This window comes from Sceloporus occidentalis, unplaced genomic scaffold, assembly GCF_023333645.1.
Source record: "Sceloporus occidentalis isolate IW3139 unplaced genomic scaffold, rSceOcc1.0.p SCAF_4, whole genome shotgun sequence".
In the NCBI taxonomy this organism is placed as follows: domain Eukaryota; kingdom Metazoa; phylum Chordata; class Lepidosauria; order Squamata; family Phrynosomatidae; genus Sceloporus; species Sceloporus occidentalis.
Genome location: NW_028316984.1, coordinates 141,735,206 through 141,757,639, shown reverse-complemented (window position 1 = coordinate 141,757,639; position 22,434 = coordinate 141,735,206). Strand labels below are relative to the sequence as shown.

General features: G+C 40.2%; 1 protein-coding gene across 4 annotated transcripts in view; it reads right to left on the bottom strand.

Annotated features, from left to right (window-relative positions):
• The window catches only part of RGS6 (regulator of G protein signaling 6), a 325,966-nt gene that overhangs the window by 9,800 nt on the left and 293,732 nt on the right, over positions 1-22,434 (bottom strand). For 2 of the 4 annotated variants that reach the window (XR_016280962.1, XM_089521808.1), the window contains exon 16: positions 14,005-14,094. Coding sequence is in view for 3 of the 4 variants with exons in the window: in XM_089521808.1 (XP_089377934.1) it covers positions 14,005-14,094 (90 nt within the window). In the remaining variant the exon portion in view is untranslated. Of the gene's footprint in view, positions 1-1,620; positions 3,366-7,353; positions 7,408-14,004; positions 14,095-22,434 lie in introns of those variants that run through there. The other 2 variants (XM_089521809.1, XM_089521807.1) reach the window with 2 other exon arrangements.

Below are 22,434 nucleotides of genomic sequence, written 5' to 3'. Positions count from 1 at the left end.
AACCACTGATTGCGAGGTTACAAGAGTGAGGGCAAGGGCACCAAGAGACACAAAGCAGTGATAGCTCTGTTGTAGCACCTAATTATGCCCAAAATCTCCTGATCTTTTGCATATTGGCTCTCTCAATGCAAAATATTTTAAGAAGTCATTATACAGATCAGTGGTTCCCAAACTTCAGTCTTCTAGGTGTTTTGAACTTCCATTCCCAGAAAGTCCAGTCAGGAATTCTGGGAGCTGAAGTCCAAAACACCTGGATGGCCAGAGTTTGGGAACCACTGGTATAGATCATCATTATTTGTTATTCTTTGGCATGATTCTGTCCACCCTAAAACCGGCTCCTTAGAACATGTAATATATCTGTCTTCACATGCAGTTAAACACCTATACTAATTGGCCTGTTTTACCTAACAGCAGCTAAATGTTTCCCAGTGCAAAAGCATGGAGGCTTTTTGAGAGAGCCAGTGTTCTCTGCCTAATAAAGGGGCTTGTGGCCTTACAAAGGACTGAGACATCCTGGATCTCATAGGAAGCACCTTTTTGTTTGGAATTTAAATTTCCTGGACTTTAAATTTCCCAGTGCCATACGGCCAGGAGTTGGAGTAGCCTGCCTGCATAGAGACAACACCAATATCTTGATAAAACACATGCTGATGACTAACATCATCAATTTTTTTCTCCTGTAGGATTTTTAACTATTGCCTGGTGAAGAAGCCAGTGGAACTCTGAAAGCTAGCAACATGTGTGTTATGCATTTTGGTTGGCCCAATAAAGGTACCATGTTTGGTGAATTTTGGATGTTATTGTATTTTGCTACATGGCCAAACTGGCTACCCTTGGACACCTATGCTATATATAACATAACAGAAAAACAAGACATCAGTTACTATTATCCTACTTGTATTCAAGACAATCAAATGACTGTGCAGAACTATGCATGATACACTTGGAGACATTTTCCTAGTAAAGAAGCAAATAGTCAAAAAGTTTTTGTAATGAGTTAGTAATAATGATTCTTAAATAAAACTCTATCAAGCTCTGAACATCTGTTAGGCCACAATGTAGCAGAGGGAAGGACTTATTAGGAGGAAGGAAAACTATTCCTTGCAATATTTTTTTTGTTTAGAAAAGGTATCAGTCCCTTTAGTATTTTGTATCAAAAACAATGACTTTGAGTATGTAGTTTCCAGAGTGAGTGATGCATCAAGGACTTAAATACAAAAGTCAGAATCATTCAGGCCATATTATTTCCAATTTCTATGGTTGTGGATAGTGAAGAAAGCTGACAGAAAGAAAATCATTTAATTTTAAACATGGTGCTGAAGAAGAGTTCTACAGATACCATGGATGCTAAAAGGGCAAATGAATGGGTTTTGGGGGCAAATGAAACCTGAACTTTCATTACAAGCAATGGCGGGTTACAGACCGCCATTAGGGACATCCTGAGGATGTCCCAGTTTGAAAAAGGGGCGTCTCTTCCAGACACCCCTAACCCTATCACGGACAGAGTCCGTGACAAATGGCAGTGGCCGTTCCACACGGCCGCTGCCATATTGATGTAGCGGACACTGTGCATCTGCACGTCGTGCCCCGGAAGTGACGCCGCGAGTGCATGACTCCACGCTCCTTCCTTGGAGCGTCTGGGAGCTGCGCGGTTTGGCCGCTGCGGCTCCCGGACGCTGAAAGCGGAGGCAGAGCCAGACCGCCGCAATCCGGCGGCCTGTAACGTGCCCCCGATTACTAAATTGGGGTTGTTATACTTTTGCCATACAGTATTACGACAGCCACATTCTAACAACAAACTGCACAGACAGGAAGAACGAGACTGCATTTATTGCCCATCTTCCTTTCCTAGCCTTTTGTAATCTGCCTCAGGTCTCATGCTGGGAGAAGGGTGGGATATGAAATCAATAAACCAGAACATCACTTGGGAGGAACATCTGCACAATGAAGCCTGTTGTACCTGTGTCCCCATGATCTGGAGCCCTAATCATGCAGGTCATAACACTCCCAAGTAACTTTTTCAGACTCTGATGCAGGCTTCTACTTCATGGTGGCAATGATAGGAAGATTATGTATTATGGAAGAAAACCAACAATGTATGACTGGAACGGGAGCTGGGCAGCAGGCAGAGTCCTACTTGTTCCACATAGTTGCAACCACAGGGATGAACCTGATGCCCAAATATGGCTTTTTTATAAGGGGATGACCATTCCTATTTATTTATAGTATTATTAGTGCAATCAGTTTTTTATTTTTGAGTCCCATGCATTTGAAAACAAACAAAAGAATTAAAGGAACTGAGAATTAATAAATAAAATGAATAAATAGCGTTGTGTATAAGTCACTCATTGTTCTATGGAATTCTTTCAGGAAACAAAACCAGACCAAATTCTGTGCAGTCTATTTTGTTGTACCCAGAAAGGAGACCACCTTTCTTAATCATATTTTTAAAAAATCCTACAAATATCCATGCAAACATGTGGGTGTGTGCATACAAACACAACTATATGCAACTACAGCAAAATTCAAAGGTTTAAAATTTTCATTTATTTATTATATTTAAATATCCTTTGCTAAGAGTGAATGAGCAGATGGGTAACAATACTAAATCAGTTCAGACATGCGTGAAAATCATTTTTACTTCAGTGTAAAGAAGATATTTCAATTTTCTTCTTTTTGCTCACCTAATAAACATTCAGAAGCCCTTATTTCCCATATGTTGTGAAACTAATGTTGAATACTGAACCAAGTCCTACTCTTTTTCCAGTCCAATTGGCATGAACAGAAACCACAATGAATGAAAGACAAAACTTTATTTATTTATTTATTTATTTATTTATTTATTTAAAGGATCTCTATATTAGTGCCCTGGTGGCACAGTGGCTAAATGCCTGTACTGCAGCCACTCACTCTCACAAACCAAAAGGTTGTGAGTTCAATCCCAGCCAGGGGCTCAGGGTCGATTCAATCTGGCATCCTTCCAAGGTCACTAAAATAAGTACCCCACTTATTGGGGGAAATTAGCTTACAGTTGTAAACCGCTTAGAGACTGCTTAGCGCAGTATGAAGCAGTATATAAATGAAGCTGATATTGCTACTGCATTGTCTCCCAAAGTGATGAAACTGAAAAAATTTATTTTGGACTGCAACTCTCAGAATCCCCTAGCTAGGAGAGCCACTGATCATGCTGGTTGAAACTACAATTTGAAAGGAAGCATTTGTGGTGTGTGTGACTTTTCAGCATGGAAATTGAGCAAGTGTAAAAAGTTAAGAAGCTGCTCTCCCCTGCCCCATTATCTTTGCATTCAAACTGCAGCTAAGTAGCTAAATGGCACAAGAAGAGGAGGATGTAACATTTTTGCCACCTGTAGAAGAAAAAGTGGAACATTAAAGGAAGAGAACAGCAAACGTGAATCCTTGCTATTGTTAAGCTAAAATCACTCACCTCATTTTTTGTTTGTTTCCAAGAACCCTGAAAGGCAGTTGCTATGATTCAATATCTTGCACCATAGTCATATAGTTTTTATACTGTTCTTGGTGATATTTTCTTCGCTACCCTCACTGCTTTCAGCTTCATTTACCATTTATTAACACCCATTACACTTCATTTACCTTCATTAGTTTTCATTTACTCTTCATTTACCACCACTTCATCTAATTGGCTACAGGAACCCACGTGATATTGTCAATGACTTCGTGATTCTACATTGTGAGGTCTTGGATATGTGTTTAAAAAAGATCACTAAAGTCTCTACAACCAACAGAATTAATAACAGTACAGTGGTCCCCCCACATTCGCTGGGGTGAGAGGTAAAGGACCCACATGAATGTGAAAAAAATGCAAATTAAAAAAACACTATTGTTTTTACCTGAGAGAACATCTCTCTAGGAATTTGCAGGTCCTCCAGTGCAACTTCATAGCCAACATCTGCCAGAAGTTGATCACAGAATCATGCTGGATGACCTACAAATGCCCAGAGAAGTGTTTTCTCTAGGAAATTCTAGGTTTTCCAGAACAACTCTATGGTCAACTTTGGGCAGAGTTGCACTGAAGGACCTAGAGATTCTTATTCAGAATATATTAATCAAAACCGCAAATAAGCAAACCTGCAAAAGTCAAAGCTGCAAATGCGGAGGGCCAAATGTACAGGCCCTTGGAGCCGAAGACAGTGAGGGCAAGGGGGAAGAAAGCAAAAGCCAAGGGTAGAACACAACACTAAAAACAAATACAAAAGCTACACATAATTTTGAGAAGAGGAAGGTTTTTTCCTAGTAGTTTCTTTAGCTGCATCAAACGTGTTAATTTCAAGGGGAATAGTGGAAATGAAAGACTTCAGGGCAGCTGTAATTTTAATGGCCATCAAGTGAGGAAATTATCCTTTTCCTCAGTCTTTATTTAGCTGTCTACTAAATATATTTTCTCTATAGACACTAATGATTGCAAGATGTTTCTTCAATCACTTTTCATGGCTGCTTAGTAGCTATATGACACACCTTACTTGCTCAGGGTGGAGGTACTGGACTATGAGAAGTGGAAACACATTTCTGTTTTCTCTCCCTCCCCCCATTGCAACTGGCTGGTGTCAATGGCTGTGTGTTCACTTTTGGGGAACTGATTATATTTTTAAAATTTGTGTTGTCTGGTGAGTGTGGACCTCGTCCAAAGTCAGTTTGTGCATTTTAAAATAAACTGACATTGCAAAAACAAAACAAAACAAAAAATCCAAAAACCAAAAAAACCCAAAACAAAACCCAACCCAATGATCCCCAGCAGTCTCTGTTTTCAGAGAAGCTAATCTTATAGCAGCTACCCTGGAATTTTCTAATGTTTGGGGAATTGAGGAACTGGGAAACAATATGTTTAGTCCTAACTGAAAACAGATGTGAGTTTGTTGATTCATAATGCGGCTAGGACTTACTTAGCAGAGTTTATAGTGCGATCATATATCTCCAGTAGAAATTCAGCAGACATTTCCTTTTTGCTTTTGTACTCAGGTGCACATACCTGAATAAAACCTTTTGTATGTCAAGTCAGATAATTGTGTATGAAGTGAAATGACTGGTTACTGGGATAAATTCCAGGACCTTCAAATCTGATTTCAAGATTTTCCTCTGTCAGTGACCTTTCCCCACCCACCTGAACAGGAAAGACCTTTTGCTTGAATGGCCAGGAAAACAAATATTCTTTTATACACATAATTTAACTATGGGATAAGGGGCCGAAACAGATGGCCCTTTTGCACTGCCTTCTGGGTGGCTTGGGAATGCGATGCTTACACACTGCACACTCCTAAGCTGCCCAGAAGCCACTTGGCAATTTACATGGGATGCTCATGATGCTCCGGGGGCACAGCGTTTACACACAACACAACACTGGAACATCATGAAGCCGGATTCTGGTTGCAGTGCAGCTGCAAAGCTGCCTTATTGCTCCTGAAAAAGCTGCTCCTTTTTCTGGCAGCTTCAAGGCAGATTGGGGCCATGGTGTGTGGTTGGTGTGGTCCCAATTTGCCTTCAGAAGGGGTGGCTTCAAGTCGCTCCTTCTGGCTGTCTATTTTGGCCCAAACTTCAATAAATGGTGGTGATAATGGCCTCTGATGACTCCAAAAGGAGAGCAGGTAGATTAATGGAGGATAAATTTATCCCTAGTGCAACTATGATGGTTATATGCCAACAGTACTACCTGCCACTTCCAAGAGGTCAGTAGCTTAAGCTGTTCCTCTGCCTGAGAGGGAAAGTGTCACTATCCCTCACCAACAAATGCACCCCTGACTTCTGTCTCAATATGACAGCAAAACATGAGGGTGGGTCCTGTGAAGAGCAGTCCCGGGCACTCAAAGCGAGACAGGCCTAAATGCATCTCTTCATCACAGCTGGCTCTACTGAGATGGTTTTTTCTCTCTCAGTATTTTTCAATGGACACAAGTTCACCAGAACCTATTCAGTTGTTCTTAAACATGTTTATTCAGCACCAGATAAAGGCAGTGCATCTCTGTTTTTGCTTTGCACATTCATGTGAAAAGAGATGAGTCTCAAGAGAAGACACCTCTCTACTTAGAATCATAGAATCATAGAGTTGGAAGAGACCACAAGGGCCATCCAGTCCAACCCCCTGCCATGCAAGAACATCTGGATACTTGTGGATGCTTCCCCATGAAAGCTAAAAGCTCTGATTTTTCCAAATCCTGGCTCATGTTGAGGTAAGAGTGTTAGTGGGGGTGGGTCTAACATGCTTCCTTCCTCATGTGCTGAATAAATAAGCATAAGAGTGACTGAATAGGGCTAAAAGCCTTTTTCAACCATTCATATTCAAGCACCAGCCTCTTCATGTTTCCATGTTCCAATTGATTGGGACAGCCCTGTATGGACTGAAGAGGCTACCCTTATCATACACTGCACTTTTCATGCAATCAAAAGTGTGGTCGGGGTGGGCTACACTTCTTCCTTCCTTCCATGTTGACTAAACAAGGATTGGGTTTCATCAAGTGGTTGGGCATAAATATGGGAGGATCTCAAAGGTTTCTATTTCTTAGTAATGGCCTGGCAAACTAGTAGCATACCTACATGGGCCATTTAAACTGGTTTTCCCCTGTCCTCATTGCACCCTGCCTTCATGACACAGGGCCAAAGCCTCGATTTGACTGCAGACTGTCTTCATGATGTGAGGCCAGTTCTGTATAGATTCTGGCCCATCCCTAAAACCAGACTAAAAAGACCAACTTTTTGCTCTGGAGTTTCCAGGAAAATGCAGAGCACTCCAGAGCAACACCGGGCGACTATCTACATACACATTCTGCTGTGCCACTCCACACCGTTGCTGGTGTGTGTCGCTCTCTCTGAGGTTACAACAAGGTGCCCATCCATGTGATTGATGCTGGTTGCCTTATTTTCAACTTCAGAAGGAACAACTCACACCAGCAGCAGGGGCATTGGGTGGCACAGTGGGATGTGTGCATAGACAGCAACCTGGTGTTGCTCCAGAGTGCAGAGGAATTTGGGCAGCTCTGGGGGCAGAATACTCTGGGAGCAGCTCAGTGTACTCCGACCAGTGTACAACCACCCTAAGTGTCTCAGCAGGTATACCATGGGAAATGGGGTAGGCCACAGAGGCTCTGTAATTTGTCAGGCATGTTCTAGATGTGATCAGATTGTCTATAATGGACAGAACTGAGACCATGTAGCTTAGTCAAAAATACACCCCATGAAAGTCTACCTTTTTAATGTATTGTGATGATTTAAATACACCTAAACTGTTGTAAATTTAAAAAATAAAAAATGAAAAAGAAAAGAGGATGCTGAAGAGGAGGAGAAAAAAATGAAGAAGAAGCATAAACAAAAACCAAACAAACTTACCACACTGCGAGTGAACTTTTCTAGAGAAGTTCTACGACCTTGCTCATTCTCCGGCTTTAGAAGGGGGAAAACAAAGTTAGGATGGGAAAAAATACCCCAAACAAAAGAAAACAAAAAGAAAACCCTTCAGCTTACATTTGGCTTTTAAAGCACTAGCAGAAGAATAAAAAGTTAAACATTTTGATTATATTGCAACTGCTGTTTGCAACAGCAAAACAAGAGAAATTTATGAACTATAGTACTGTGACTGGGTTTCCCCAAGGAGACATCCCATATCTATCTTTTAAAATGTAGCTCTGTATCTATAGTACAAAACTACATCATTCAAAAGGAAGATCTGGAATGCTGCCTCCTGTATACATCAGCGGAGTTGTCTATCCGGTTGGAAACCCTGTACTAACCCTGTAGCTCAGTTTCCTCGTCTGTAGTGGCTCCAGTAATTCCACACTCATTATGGCAAGATTAGAACAACCTGGAACAAAAGGTTGGTCCTACGATGATCACATGTCCTTTACTGTGGAGTATTTCTGGTACTGTTTTCTGCAGACAATTCCATGACAAGTCCTTAGACTTGTTTCTCAACAATTAAACCACAGTAGAAAGCGTCTACTAGATGGTAAACATTTGAAAACAAGACAGCACTGGAATAAATTTAAAACTTTAACAATATGTGTGTAGGAGTAAAACATGCCTCATTTATAGACAGAGTATAAAAGGGCTGGATGAATGCATCTGACTGTCCAAAGTTTTTGTCTATATTACTACTACTACTACCACCATGGTTCAATCAAATTAAATGAAATTATACTCCACCTTACTTATTCAACACATGATCTCTTGGGAGCGCAATCTTACTGCTACTTCTACACTATAGAAATCATGCAGTTTGACACCACTTTAAAATGCTCCATTCTTTGGAATCCTAGGATTTGTAGTTTTACAAGGTCTTTAGCTTTCTCTGCCAAAAAGTGGTGATGCCTCACCAAACTACAGATCCCAGGATTCTATAGGATGGAGCCATGGTTGTTAAAGTAGTATCAAATGGCATTATTTCTACAGTGCAGATGCACTCCTAGCCATGTTCATTCAGTAGTAAGTCTCATTATATTAAATAGAGGCCTGTTACAGACAGGCGAAAATAAAGCTGCTTCGAGTCACTTTGGAGGTACGGTATTTCAATGATGCATGAATCCTAAGAGTTCAAAAGCCACACCAAAGCCACGCTCCAGTCCTAAGGACTGGAGTGCAGCTTTGGTGTGGCTTTTGGACTCTTAGGACTCATGCATCATTGAAATACCATACCTCCAAAGTGACTCGAAGCAGCTTTATTTTCGCCTGTCTGTAACAGGCCATAGTCTACTTCTCAGAAAAGTATGCACAGGATTACATCCTTATTGGAATTGCTGGCATAAGGTTTTAGCATGATTAGACTATATTTTGAAAATGTATGATTAATAATCTGAGTCCCCACAAACCTAGAAATGTAAATAAAAGAACGTTACTATAATAATACTTCTGAAAAAACAGTATAGCTGCAGATAGACTAACATTCTCAAGAAAAACATGATTCAGCTCATTTGGCATTAGATATTCCTATTAAATATTAATGAAAGGATAAATTTGCTGGCAAGCATGCCATTTTCTCAAAGAAAAGAATGACAATGGTCAAGGGAACAGCCATCAGCATTGTGTTAGGGCCCTGGCCCTAAATCAGTTCACCTAGACTGGATGTTTGTGAGACACAGGATTGCAGATTCATTTGGTGCTATTACCAACTCTGCCGATGTATAGATAGATGATAGATAGATAGATAGATAGATAGATAGATAGATAGATAGATAGACAGTGTGTGTGTGTGTATTATGTGTTAACAAGATCCAGGAAACCAGATATCTCCCAACTCTATGACTCTATGATTCTATTACTAGGGAGATCACAAAAAAACAGCAAGCTGTTTGGAAACCCCCTTCTGTTCTTTCTGGCACTGCTAGGCTGTTGATCCACAATATAGACATATGTTAATGGTTGTGATTTACAGATCTACTCAAATCTTTATTTTTGCCCTTGAGCAGATGAAACGCAGTGGAGAAGAATGATAAACAGTTCTGGGAAACTGACTGTTAAAACCTTTCCTAATTAGGTGCCCTCTCGATGAAGTGGATCACAACTCCCATCATCTTCAGCCAGCAAGTTCCTACAGATTGTGGGAGTTGCTGTCCAGCACATCATGAACCTGTGTTGGGAAAGTTGGATTTGAGCTTTATAGTAACATTACTTTTTTATTGGTGACTGCTTACTAAATCGCTGGTATCCTACTCTGAGAGGCTAAAGGATATTACTATCCTAAGACTTGTTGCAAAACACTAATTCAAAAAGAGAGTTCTGCAAGTAAAAGCAGGACCATTCATATGCATATCTATAGTTTAAGATGTATTATGTGCTATCTCAATGAGTCTGGGAATATATCTTGATTTTCCATTCTCATCTGTGGCTAGTATGGATACTGGGAATTCACAATTATGTGTGGCTCGAGATAGATCAGGACCATAGAATGCAGTGGTGGTTCACAGACCATTTCAGAGTGGGGGGTGGGAGTGATCCTGAAATTTTTGAGGAGGCCCCCTCCTTTTTTTCACATGCTGCTCATCATGAAATGTATGCTACTTCTTAAAGCGTTTGACACCACACTAGTTCAGATATGATGTTATATTAGTTAGTCCAATGAAGTAGGAAAGAGTGTGGACAATGGCATTCCCAATTCAAACCTCACTGGAGTCATGAAATCATTAGGTTGTCTTAAGCAAACTACCATTTTCTCTGCCTTAATTCCTCTCCCCTCCATCTGTAATGTGGAAGCAATATTTACAGTGCTTTTGTTAGGGTTACAGAAAACTTGAAATACACTATAGCCATACTGAAACTGTAAACCTAAACACATACTTCCCATAAAACAGTGGGATTTATTTTGAAAGTGTGTGCCCTGTATGTATAATGAAGCAGATCAAACCATGTTAAGTGAGCTTTGGTTATCAACTGCACTGTGGCCTGACTTATTTTGCACAGCTAAGGAACCACTGCTGGATACACCTTTGTTGCCAAGACACGTTTTTCTTCCTAATATCTCTTAAATCAGATTTACTAATTGTAACAGCAACAATTCTGTCTGCTGCAGCATGACAACAGTGCCACTCACTGATGATTGTAAATGTAGACGAATCCAACACATACAAATATACATGGAGCCGTCTTATGCATTTTTCAAACATGCAGAAGCAACAAGGAAGGAAGGAAGGAAGGAAGGAAGGAAGGAAGGAAGGAAGGGAGGGAGGGAGGGAGGGAGGGTAGTTGCCACAATAGAACAAACCTACTGGTTGCAGCATACAGTTGGGTATGGCTAATAAGGCTTGATTAGAAAAGCGTTCATTCCAGTTAACTGCAGGAAAGTTGATGAGAAAATGTGGGTCTATATATGTTTACTGAATCTATATTCATTATAATAAATAAATAGTAATGATGATTTTCCCCTTGTTTTCATATCCCACCACCTGTTCCCTCTTACTCCACCTCCTAAACAGAGAGTGCAAATATCTGTTTCACTACAAATATATATATATATATATATATATATAATAAGTCAAGCAAAATCCCTTCCCAAAAGCAAAAGTCCTTTGGAATGTGATAATTCATTTTGATATATGCAGATTTAAAACTCCCTGATCCTGAGTTTACCACACCAATAAAATGCCATCATGGAGCAAACAAACATGAGAACAAACATAGCTGAAAACTAACACAGCTGAGGCATAGTTAGTGGGGAAATGGTATGATCATTATACTAACTATTATACTAACATAGTGGTTATGATATCACCACTCTACATCTTTCTTTCTTTACGTTTTGACAATTGATGTTGGACTAAAATATACACATTTTTTTCTGCCTCCCCTTGGAAGGCATTGTTTTCATAACTGTTGAGGCAGCCCACTTTAGTCTGCCTTCCAGTGTCCTGTTTTTCTATTTTTCCTTGTGAGCCACAGGCCAGAGGTGAGCTCATACTCCCCCTTCCATGTCAGTTGTAGTGCAGGTTTCATTACAACTTTCTTATAGCAGCCTTCAGAGTGATTTATTATAAAGACTTTTTAAAATATATGCAGAACTAAGTGTTCTTTGAGAACAAATGAGCCATAGGTTCCTTTTTTGAAATCAAGACAAAAGTAGTAACAGATCTGCAAGCCTCCACCAACCTGAAGCAACCTTCTGCTATGCCGCTATATTTCTATTATCTTTAATGAATGAATAAATTCAAGTATGTGTACTCCCCTGCAATTCCTTGAACTAATAACCCCACATTTTACATAGCCTAAGAAGATGGGAGCATGGTAACTTCCCTCCACCTCTCTTCAAATACAGTACTTCGCTACCCCAGCAATTATCACATAGGGGCACAATACTGTGCTGTCACATCTGTATCACCACTACTGTGGTGCTAATATGAAGAACAAATGCAATATATTTCATAGAACTTGGAAAAATCTTTTTTAGACTTCTGAATTCCTCCTAGCCATTAGTTGTGCTAGGTGAGGTATTCTAGCAGCTGTAATCAAAAAGTAGCTTTTCCTAACAGTAGGTTTTCACCATCTGATAACAGGAGCTACAGTATGTTGCTGGTTGTCAATCACCCAGCATCCTGCTAAAGGCAGGATAGGATGGAAAGAAGACCTACCCAAACAGTGGCCCATGAGCCTTGCATAACAGTCCACAAGAAGCTTAACACCAGTTTCAAGTGTGACAACAAAATGACATATAATAAAAATTACTTACAACAACTACATCATCAGCACTTCCCCATTTCAGCTAGATTTAATGTCACATGTGCCTGAGAACATCTCAGAAAGAGAACCTCTAATCTGGTCTCTGGCTTCCAAATTACACTCGCTGTGATGGAGGGCATGTAAAATAAACTGGCTCTCTGAAACAGCCCAAATATACTCCTAGAATGCTAAATTAATGGTGAAGGGCTCTATAGATGTCATCAAACTATTCCAATATATTTAATTAATTGTAATGGTCCCCTGCTTGTGAGTCAGCTCAAAGGTACATAAAACAGTGCCCAGACTAGTACCCTGATAAGACCAGTTCTCGCCTGAACTAGTACTTACAAATAGTCTATGTATCCATCTCCACATCAGTATCAAGAATAATTTTGTGAGCACTTTTCTGTACAACTGGCCTCAAATTTAGGTCTGAGGCTTTGCTCAGAACTTCAGCTGTGCCTCTGAGGTTGTGCAGAAAAGGAACCACCAGAATGTGGACAAAGAGTCTTGATCATACTGGCATTGCAACAATGATATGACTGGATTGTTTTTAATGTGGCAGGATGTGAAAGCCCCAGCAAGATGGAGTGAGCCAAGAGCAAAGCTAACAGGAAACTGCATCTAGCTCTGGCTGCAGATGCTGCTTGCAGCTGTATCAAGCATCTTGAAAGTCAAAACATGGAAAATTCTTTCTCCCATATGTGCAAATAACACAGCTATGGGCACAGGACCTTCCAAAAGTCATTCAAATACAGCCATAAACAGAGAGGGTAGGCCCTCTGTTCTCCACCCTTCTAACTGCCTAGCCAGGACATGATAATCCCCACCACAAGCTCTTTGTTCTTTTGACGGGTTAATAATTGGCAGAAAACATATTGTTGATAATGGGCATGCTGGTATCCAACAGAAGAAAGGAATGTAAGGGTATGCTGGTTCTGAGGGATGATCAGTCTGTGATATTAATTCGTGCTGATTTAAAAGAAGAAACAGGGGAAAAAAGAATGCACATACAGTAAAGTGCAGGTGAAAAGTAATGGGAGAATTGATAAGTCAGGAAAAAGTCTCCAGGCAAGGCATCTCAAGAAGAACCATGGAGTTGTATTGTGTCCAAATTGTTGCTAAGATGGTTATGAAAATAACAAGATCCATAGCTTGCATTTTATAGGATTAAATAATATATTTGCCGTGAAGAAAGGTAGAATGGAATTTCATTGCTTCTTGTTGAGCACAAAGGAACCATGCAGAGAAGCTATAGCTCAGTAATAAAGTATCTGCTTTGCATGCAGGAGTCCCCCGGCATCCCCAGTTAAAGGATCTTCAGTAAGATTTCTGCTAGGGATCTTGGTAGAATTGCTGCTAGTTCAAGTAAAGCAGCCCCCCTGTACCTGACACCCTCCAGTAGTGTTGGACTACAGCTCACATTGTCCCTAACCAGCCATTTTTTTTGGGAGATGATAGGAACTGCAGTTGAACACATCTGGATGGCACCAGGTGGGGGGGAGGATGGAGTAGGCAACCTGTGGGCTGCCTTGAATCCCGTGCTGAGAGAAAGGAGGGAAATAAGCCCAGTGTCATTAGATGGTTTGTTTCCCATGACACCTTGTGGAGGGTGGTCAGTTTAGTCCTTTTGCCACATGAATTGTTTATTTCTAGAGATGCCAAACATGGAGCTTTCCAGAGGAGGAAAGAGGTGTTTTCATTCCTTTGAAAGAAAAAGAAAATGGAACAACCCCACCCTTTGTGCAGGAATTAAATTTTCATGTTCACAGAGCAACAAGCAGCAGGCAGGAATCAAGAAGTGCTGAGAGGTGCAAGCATGTCCTTTACAATAGATACCTTCTTCTTTGCCAGCAACAAGTCTTGGTAAGCATTAGAACGGAGAAAACGTGCATAGCTGTCACTCTTCATCAGCTTGTAAATATGTTCCTGTGGGAAGGGAAGAAATCACAGATTGAAATTTGTTACTGGACATCACTCATAATGTTTAAGGCACCTACAGGAGTGGGGGAGCTACTTGGGCAAAAAGGGAACATTCTTTTCCTATTCTTTCACTATGAGGAGGTGCCTTAGGTAAATGATCAAGCGGAAGATGCCTTAGCTGATTGACTAGCTAAGAAAAACATATCACACTATGGCCAGCAACCCATTAGTGACTTGTGAGAATGTAGGTCCCTTTTTGGACAGGGCACAGAGGGCTGCTCACTTGCCCTTGCACTGAATCCAGAGGCTTCTCACTTCCCATCAGGAAGGGCCCTGACTGCATGACCAAGCGGAGATCAGCTGCTTCTCCATGGTCTGAATTTCTTTTCCTCTGCACTGGCAAGCATCATCAGAAGGTCTCCCCCTCCATCCATCTGAGAGCTGATGGGTACTGGGAGGATATATGTAAAACTGTTCATATAGAGCTATGGACAGATGTAAAGTCTCAGCCTATGAATTTGGATTCTGACCAAAAAGTCCTGAGTGGTTGGGACAAGCAGTTACAAATTGTTATTTATGCATTAAAATATGTATATCCCACCTTTCAGTCCAACATCTGTTTTAAAATATTGTTATTTGTGTATTTAATGTTACAAATATTTTTACCCATTGTACATTGTGTTGGGGGTCCTAGCAGATTGAGATATGACAGATAAATGTTTCAAATGAATAAATAACCCCAAATTTTCTTGCCAATCTTCCCTGAATGAGTAGAACCCATTTTATGTATGATCACACACACAAATACAGTTCCACAAAAATAAATGATGTACTGATGTTTTCTACTGGCATTGGAGTGACTGGGATGGCAATTGAAATATTTAAAAACATCATGTAAAAGTGCAAAAACCTAACAATTGCCTCTAAAAACATGAAAGTGAATTACTGTTTGGACTGAGGGTGAAAAGTTAGGACAGATTTACAATGTAAGGATAATCTCTCCATTGCAACTAGTATGAGTGACACACACAGAGAACAAGTGTGCATGCAGATTGTATTAAATTCAGTATTTCCACTTCTATCCAGCCTCTGGAATTACACAAGTTATTTGTCAAGTACACTGCAAACACACATACACACAAAGACACACCTAGTTTATGTCCTAGTTTATGAAAGAGTAGCAAACCACGAGATATCTAGCCCTCCAGGTATTTTGGACTTCACATTCCAGGAGCTTTAGCCAGCAGGACCAATGCTAAGGGAAGTTTAGTCCAAAATCAGCTAGAGGGCCAAAGGTTTCCCGTAACAGTGAACAAAGTTGGTTCAGTGAGCAATGACACTGAGTGTTTCTTTGGAAAAAAAGTTCCATATGCATCCTAATTGAATACAATTACCCACGGATTAGGAAGTTAATATTTTCAAGTTTGATTCTTTAATTCCTGGTTCCCTGGCTCCATTACATTACTGGGGGTTAGTGGGCCAAATGTACCTGTGATTATTGCTCTCCCCCCCAAAGTTCCTGCTGTCTGCTATCAAATGTTTGCCAAGTTCTCAATAGATTCATCTAGTCAACATAATACACAGGGACAGAACTTTTTGACTGGATGCTTTTCTTTGAAAAAAAAATCAAAAGAATATTTACTATAATTACTGTTATGAAGTAAGTTAGTCAAATGAGACAATAGTTATTTAATTCACTGTTAATGTAAATTATAATTTTAAAACCCCTCACAAAAACATGGTACACAGGGAGTACATGCCATATTTCCTACAGAAATCATGCTCCCAGGGAGCTCTTGGAAACACAGCTCTGTTGGGATTTTCCTTTTGTTCTCATATGCCACTTTCCAGCAAAATTACTGGGATTTTGGCACACGCAGCAGAAAAAGCATCATTGAAAATCTTGGCAGAAGGAGGTTTGCAGCAGAAGCAGGAGGATATGTCCCCAGTAGGTCTGAGGGATGAAAATTACAACATCTGTGTTAGGCATGTGCGCATCTGTAAGGATTGTGCTACTCTTCCATTCTTTCCCTTAAAGTGTTTTTTCTTGACAGAAGAAGCATAAAGAAAAGTCAGAAAGAGAAACAACTGCAAGACACTATCAGGTAAAGTCTGTGATTGATATATGTCTGGGATGATTCTCACTTTGAGGCCTTGGAGGGAAGCCTTAGACTAGGTGATCTTGGGTGTGTCCTCTTCTACATTGTTGGCAGTCACAAAGTCCCAAACTTAAAAGGGTGGATAGACCCATTTGCCCAGCGCTTAAGGACACTAAAGCAGAAATAATGGTACTAATGATGGTGATGATGATGGTGCGAAGAGGCAGCCCCAGTGGGACCTGTTAAGGCACCAAGACTTTGGCTGCCACCAAGGAACGACACAAATGTTGATTCCAGCTTTGATTCCAGAAGCTGGGACTAGTGAGATGAGTTTACTCTGTCACATGGTGCTTAGGTCTTGAACTGCCAGCCTTGTGATCATGAGAGTCAGTGTCTTAACTGCTAATTTGAAGTATAAGATGCAAATATTTTTCAAATATTCTTTCTGGATATGTTCTTCATAACTTTATCATAAAGTTATGCTATTTTAAATGTCTCAGTAGGTCAGTAGGCTGGCTATTTGACCTTGCCAGGGCAATTGTTGTTGAACTGCTGGGGGAGAGACACAGAGACTGAAGATATCTTGTGCAACATTGATTTCAAAAACGTGCCTTATCAAGACAGCCTCCATCTTATCCCACCAAAGCTTGTTCTTCATTTCTTTCCAAAGAAAGTGGAAGAGGCAGAAGCAGGCAGGATGTAATACTATATTTGTGGCAAGCTTATTCTCCTCCTCCTTACTTGTCATCTGTTGTGGCTGTGCTATTTCCTCTTAAGACTTTTCTAACTGATTCATCACCACTTTTTATTGTGTGTGGTGAGGTATGTGCTTATCATCAACACTGCCCTCACCTTACATTGACTATTTGTTCTTTCAAACTTATGAATATTGCATAGTCCTTTTATGCTACATACCATCCTGAAATCTAATGCAGTGAAGGATGGTATATAAGTATTAAAAAGAAAGAAAGAGGGTGGAATCTTAATTTTTTTTTTCATTTTCAGGAATCCACAAAGAGGAGGGGAGCAGATGTCTCCATATCACTCCTCCCCTTCCTGTTCACCATGTTTCAGGTGGTTTGTCTCCTCTGTCTTGCTCTGATCTCAAAATGAATATCAGCAAAGCCTACCTTACAAAAGAAATAACGGGAAGGAGTAGGGCCATAATTATTTTCCTTTACAGTAGACAGTCTTCCATTTGAAAGGCTTCTAGAGGAGGGCTACTCCTTTGCTATATAAGTGCAACACCTCTCTGAATCCTTATCCAGAACTGGATCAGAGTGGCAGTTGACTAGCAGGCAAACTCATTTGGGAGCTAAAGGCATGCACAGCTCTTTACTCTGCTGTTGTTGTTTCCTGAAAATGGGACCTCAGGATGGCTTACAAAAATAAAAACAAATACAGGTTTAAAAAATACATAACGAAAGACATATATAAGAACAAAAAAGGTATCGTTAAAACCTATATCATTAAAGCCATTTAAAACATATCTATTTATTTTCTTCTCACACCTCTCAGCCTCTCTTGCCTGAGGCAGCTGCCCTGCTCTGTTCAAGGGTAGCAAAGAGCAACCTTCTATTTGTATGGTATTGGGCCCAAGTCGAATGTTAAAATAGAGCACTCCAGGAAGAGCGAGCAGTTAGCCATCCACACCTGGGCAGCAGACATAGCAGGTATATAGGTGACCTGGTCACAGTTTTTCCAGCGGCATAGGATGTATTGTATTACAGTACTATTTAAATTATTCTAGTTACTGCCAGACTTGCTAAATACATACTAAATATATATTTAGATATGTTAAATATAAATTAGCATACAGAGTTTTATGCACATGTGTCTCCCATTTTGATACATTTCCTCTCTTTAAGGCAATGTGTAAGTGGCCACCTTACTTGGTGTGTTTAAGAATGTTTCCCTTTTCTTATCTCCAGATAAAAGATACAAGTGGGAGAGACCATCTGGATTGAATTACATGCCCAGCAGAAACAGATGTAACTTTCAGTAGTGCTAGAATTACAGTAAGGGCTGGATAGGTCAGGCCTCTATATACCTTGAGGGGCCTCCTCACTTCCCTTTCAGGACTCTGTGATAGGCCTTTGGTATTAGAAGTAAGAGCCAAAGGGTGAGGCTTGGTGGCAGTCTCTTCAGTTTTGCCCATAGTGGTGTTCAAATGCTGGGAGTGCATTTTTCTAAGAGCTCCAAGAGGAGAAAAAGTACTCTGAGTTTAGCTTGAAGTGTTCAGAGCAAATAAAAACAAAGATTACAAAAAACATTTCACAGGGAAAAATCATTCAAATCCTCCAACTGAGTACTTACACTGAGAAATCTAGCTATATAATTTAAAAATTAAAGTTACAGAATTGGATACCTGAATTTTGTGTATTCCCATTTCTGCTTCTCAGTATATTTTATAACCGTTTCTGATTTGTTGATTTGTACATGAAATTTCATGCATTTGATTTAATCTGGATTCAGACTCTCTGCTTTTATAAAAGAATCAAAGCAATGGTGGAGAACTGCTTTTCAGCCCAAGGGAATAGATAAATCAATCCTTGGTGTGATGCAGCATTTGTTGTTCTTTCTGTGGTAGAAAAAAGTATCTCTTAAACTATTTCTTTTAAGAACCAAATCCAAATAAAAGTCAAGGGGTGATTTTCCCCCCTTAAAAATATTTTTAATTCACAATAGGCATATATGATTGCAGTAAATCTCATCTGACATTTTTATCATCTTGGGCTGTTTTAAACCAGAAATACACACTTACTGAAAAGTCAGAAAGATATGGACATCTTATTGGAGGAAATTTTCTTTGGGATGATAGCAGTCAAATCTGCTGGTAATTGTGTAGCAGCCAACAGGAAGAACAACTGTTTTGTTGGGACTACAGTGAGTTCTTGGTATCCACTGGGGTTTGGTTCCAGAACCCCCCATGGATAGCAAAATCTGTGGATACACAAGTCTCATTAAATACAATGGCGTAGTGAAATTGTGTGTCCCATATAAAATAGTGAATTCAAGTTTCCCCTTTTCGAATATATATATATATATATATATATATATATATATATATATAATTAATTAATTTTCAAAAAACCTGTGGATATAGAGGGATTACTGTACTAGATCTACTAAAACTAAACCACCAGACTTTACAAACTGTTTCACTGAGAAGGGCCCTTTCTGCCCAGAGTGTGTAACTGTAATCCAAATAAATGATAACAAGGTTGTTCAGTGATGCAAATAAATGCTGAATGAGGATAGTGCCTGAAAGTGTCTGTCTCCAGCTGCTCAGTTAATACTCAGATCTTTTAAGATAATAACACATCAAATTGTGGTCTACAAGAGACATAAAAGTAGGAAGCACAAGGCCATGACCAAGTGGACAGCCATAGAATGATAAAATCATAGAGTTGACAGGATTGCAAGGGACAATCTTGTGCAACCCCTGCCAGGAATACACAACTAAAGCACTCCTGAAAGATGTCCACTAACCTCTGTAAAGACCTCAGAAGATTGAAAATCCACAACCTTCCAAGGCAATCTACTGTTGAAAAACTCTTGCAGTAAAAAAAGTTCTTCCTAATGTTTGGGTAGAATCTCCTTTCTTGTAATTTGAATTTATTCATTCTCTAGTCTCTGGAGCAGGAGAAAATAAACTTGCTCAACCTTCTACACTACATCCCTTAAGCTATTTAAAGATAGCTATCATGTCACCACAGTTTTTCCTTCTCCGACTAAACATATCTAGCTCCTTCAACTATTCCTCAAGGATTGGTTTCCAGACTTTTGATCATCTTGGTCACCCTCCTCTGGGTATTTTCCAGCTTGTTCATATTCTTCTTGGACTATGGTGCCCAGAATTGAACATAGTATTCCATCTGAGATTTGACCAAAGTAGAATAGAGTGGCCCTGCTACTTCTTCTGATCCAGGCTATGTACCTGTTGATGGCAACTATAACTGCACTGGCTTTTTTTAGCCACCACATCACACTATTGACTCATGTTAGTTTGTGGTCTAGTAAAACTCCTAAATCCTTTTCACATGTACTACCCTCTAGCTAGGGGTCACACATTCTCTATTTGTGCATTTCATCTTTCCTGGCTAGATGTAATACCTTACATTTGTCCATGTTGAAATTAATTTTGTTAGTTTGGGCCCAGTTCTCTAATCTGTCAAGATCATTTTGAATTCTGATCCTGTTTTCTGAAGTAGTAACTACCCCAGGTACATTAAATTCCAGGTGAATTTTGACCAAAGCAGAATAATACTTCCCTTGATTGGGAAATTGCACTTTTGTTGATATAACCCAGAGCTGCATTGGCTTTTTTTGGCTTCTGCCAATGGAATGGCCCAGGTGGGAATGAAAGAGTTAAATATTTTTTTCACCTAGTTCACCACCCCACTCTTCCCCAAAGTGCTTGGCTATTCCTACCACCATGCCCCCACCCCATCTGTTTTTTTTTTTTTTAAATGCCAAGCACTAATTGCATCCTCTCTTTGTGGGCTGCAGGCTCTACATATTTTAGCAGTCCTGTTGCATCAGCAGATATTATTGGCATCTCCGTAAGGGGGACAGATTTTAATTGATATAATCAGTTATTGTAAGAGTTTCCGATCCACAGTCTGGGATTCATTATGTATGGAAGGCATAATGATTACCGAAGCTATAATTCAAACAGAAGCCTTTGTGGATAGAAGCTCTCTCAGGTACACACAGCAAGAGTGATGCTGAGCCAGTGGCAGCTGGGAAGGTTGCAGAGGGCGGACTTTGCTGCCAAAATTTTCAGGCATGGAGATTAATACTGCAATGCTTGTGTCAATCAGTTCTTTGAAAAGGGCTTCTCAGACAGTGGCTCTTTCTTTCCTTAGTTGCTTGATGAGTTTCTTCTTCATCTTTTTCTTCATTAGCATTCCAAGCTGGGGAACAGTTTCAAACAATGGGCCAGATCCAAGATCTGCCTTCTGTGGATGATGGGACTCAATTCATAGAGGCTTTATCCATTTTGGGGAATCCAACAGTTGCAGACCACAGCTCATCCCATTAGGTAAAGTTCTCCAAACCTCCATGTAGCATTGGGCTACATGTAGCATTGGGCTATGGTTGGGAGAAAGTGTGGGAGAGTCTACATCCACCAGACTAGTATAATGTGCCAAAATCTGCAATCACTCCAACTGGAGTGTGTCAGTTTTTAAAACACAGCAGTGTAGTGAGTGGTCTCATAGCTAGCTATGGTAGTAACTGCTCATTTTTAACCTTGATTAAGCAGGGAGGTGGCGGCTCAGTGGTTAAGAGGCTGACTCTGACGACTGCAAGATCAGCAGGTCAGAAGTTTGAGGCCCAAGTGGTGCCTTCTCAAAAGGTAAACCTTTACCTTACATCTTACAAGCAACCAGCTTAAATATAACCTGCCTTGCATCAGAGATAGATTAAGATGAGTTATGTTTACTCACTGAAGTATTCTGATAGTTGTAGTAAAAAAGTAATCTTTTCAAATCTTCCTAGCCATCAATATTCTTGGATGGTTGCTGAGGGCCCACCATGATTGGCACTGCTGTTGCTACCTTGTGTTATTGTGGTACATTGCAGGCAATTAAAACAGCAGCCCCATAGTGTTTATCAATCAACTCCTGATACTAATACTGTAGGCAGAAGACCCCCCTCCCAACTTCCTTCACATTTGTTGGAAACAGAGAGGAGGAAAGCCCTTCTGCTGACATGGGAAGAGGTTTCACGACAAGCACCCATGCTGGGGCCCATTAAACCTGCATCCATTCACTCTACAGAATTATAGTGTTATTATGCCACTTTAACTCCCATGGGTCCATTCTATGCAATCCTGGGGTTTGTTTTCTGGTGAGACATTAGAACTCTCTGGCTGTGAATTCTAAATGTCTCTCCCTAAACAAGAAATCCCAGGATTCCATAAGCAGAACCATGCAGTTAAAGTGGAATAAGAGTGCTATAATTCTGTAGTGTGAATGAATCCCTGGAGTCAGCATGTACACAAGCTATATATGAAAACCAATTAGTGACACAAACCACTATCCTCCCACTGCTCAGCCATGGCTATCCATTTCAGAGTACAACTCTGTTCATCAGAATAAAAGGCAATGCTCACTGTGAGGTTGAAGGCTTTCATGGCCAGTATTCATAGTCTTTTGTGGGTTTTTTTGGGCTATGTGGTCATGTCCTAGAAGAGTTTATTCTTGATGTTTCACCAGCATCTGTGGCTGGCATCTTCAGA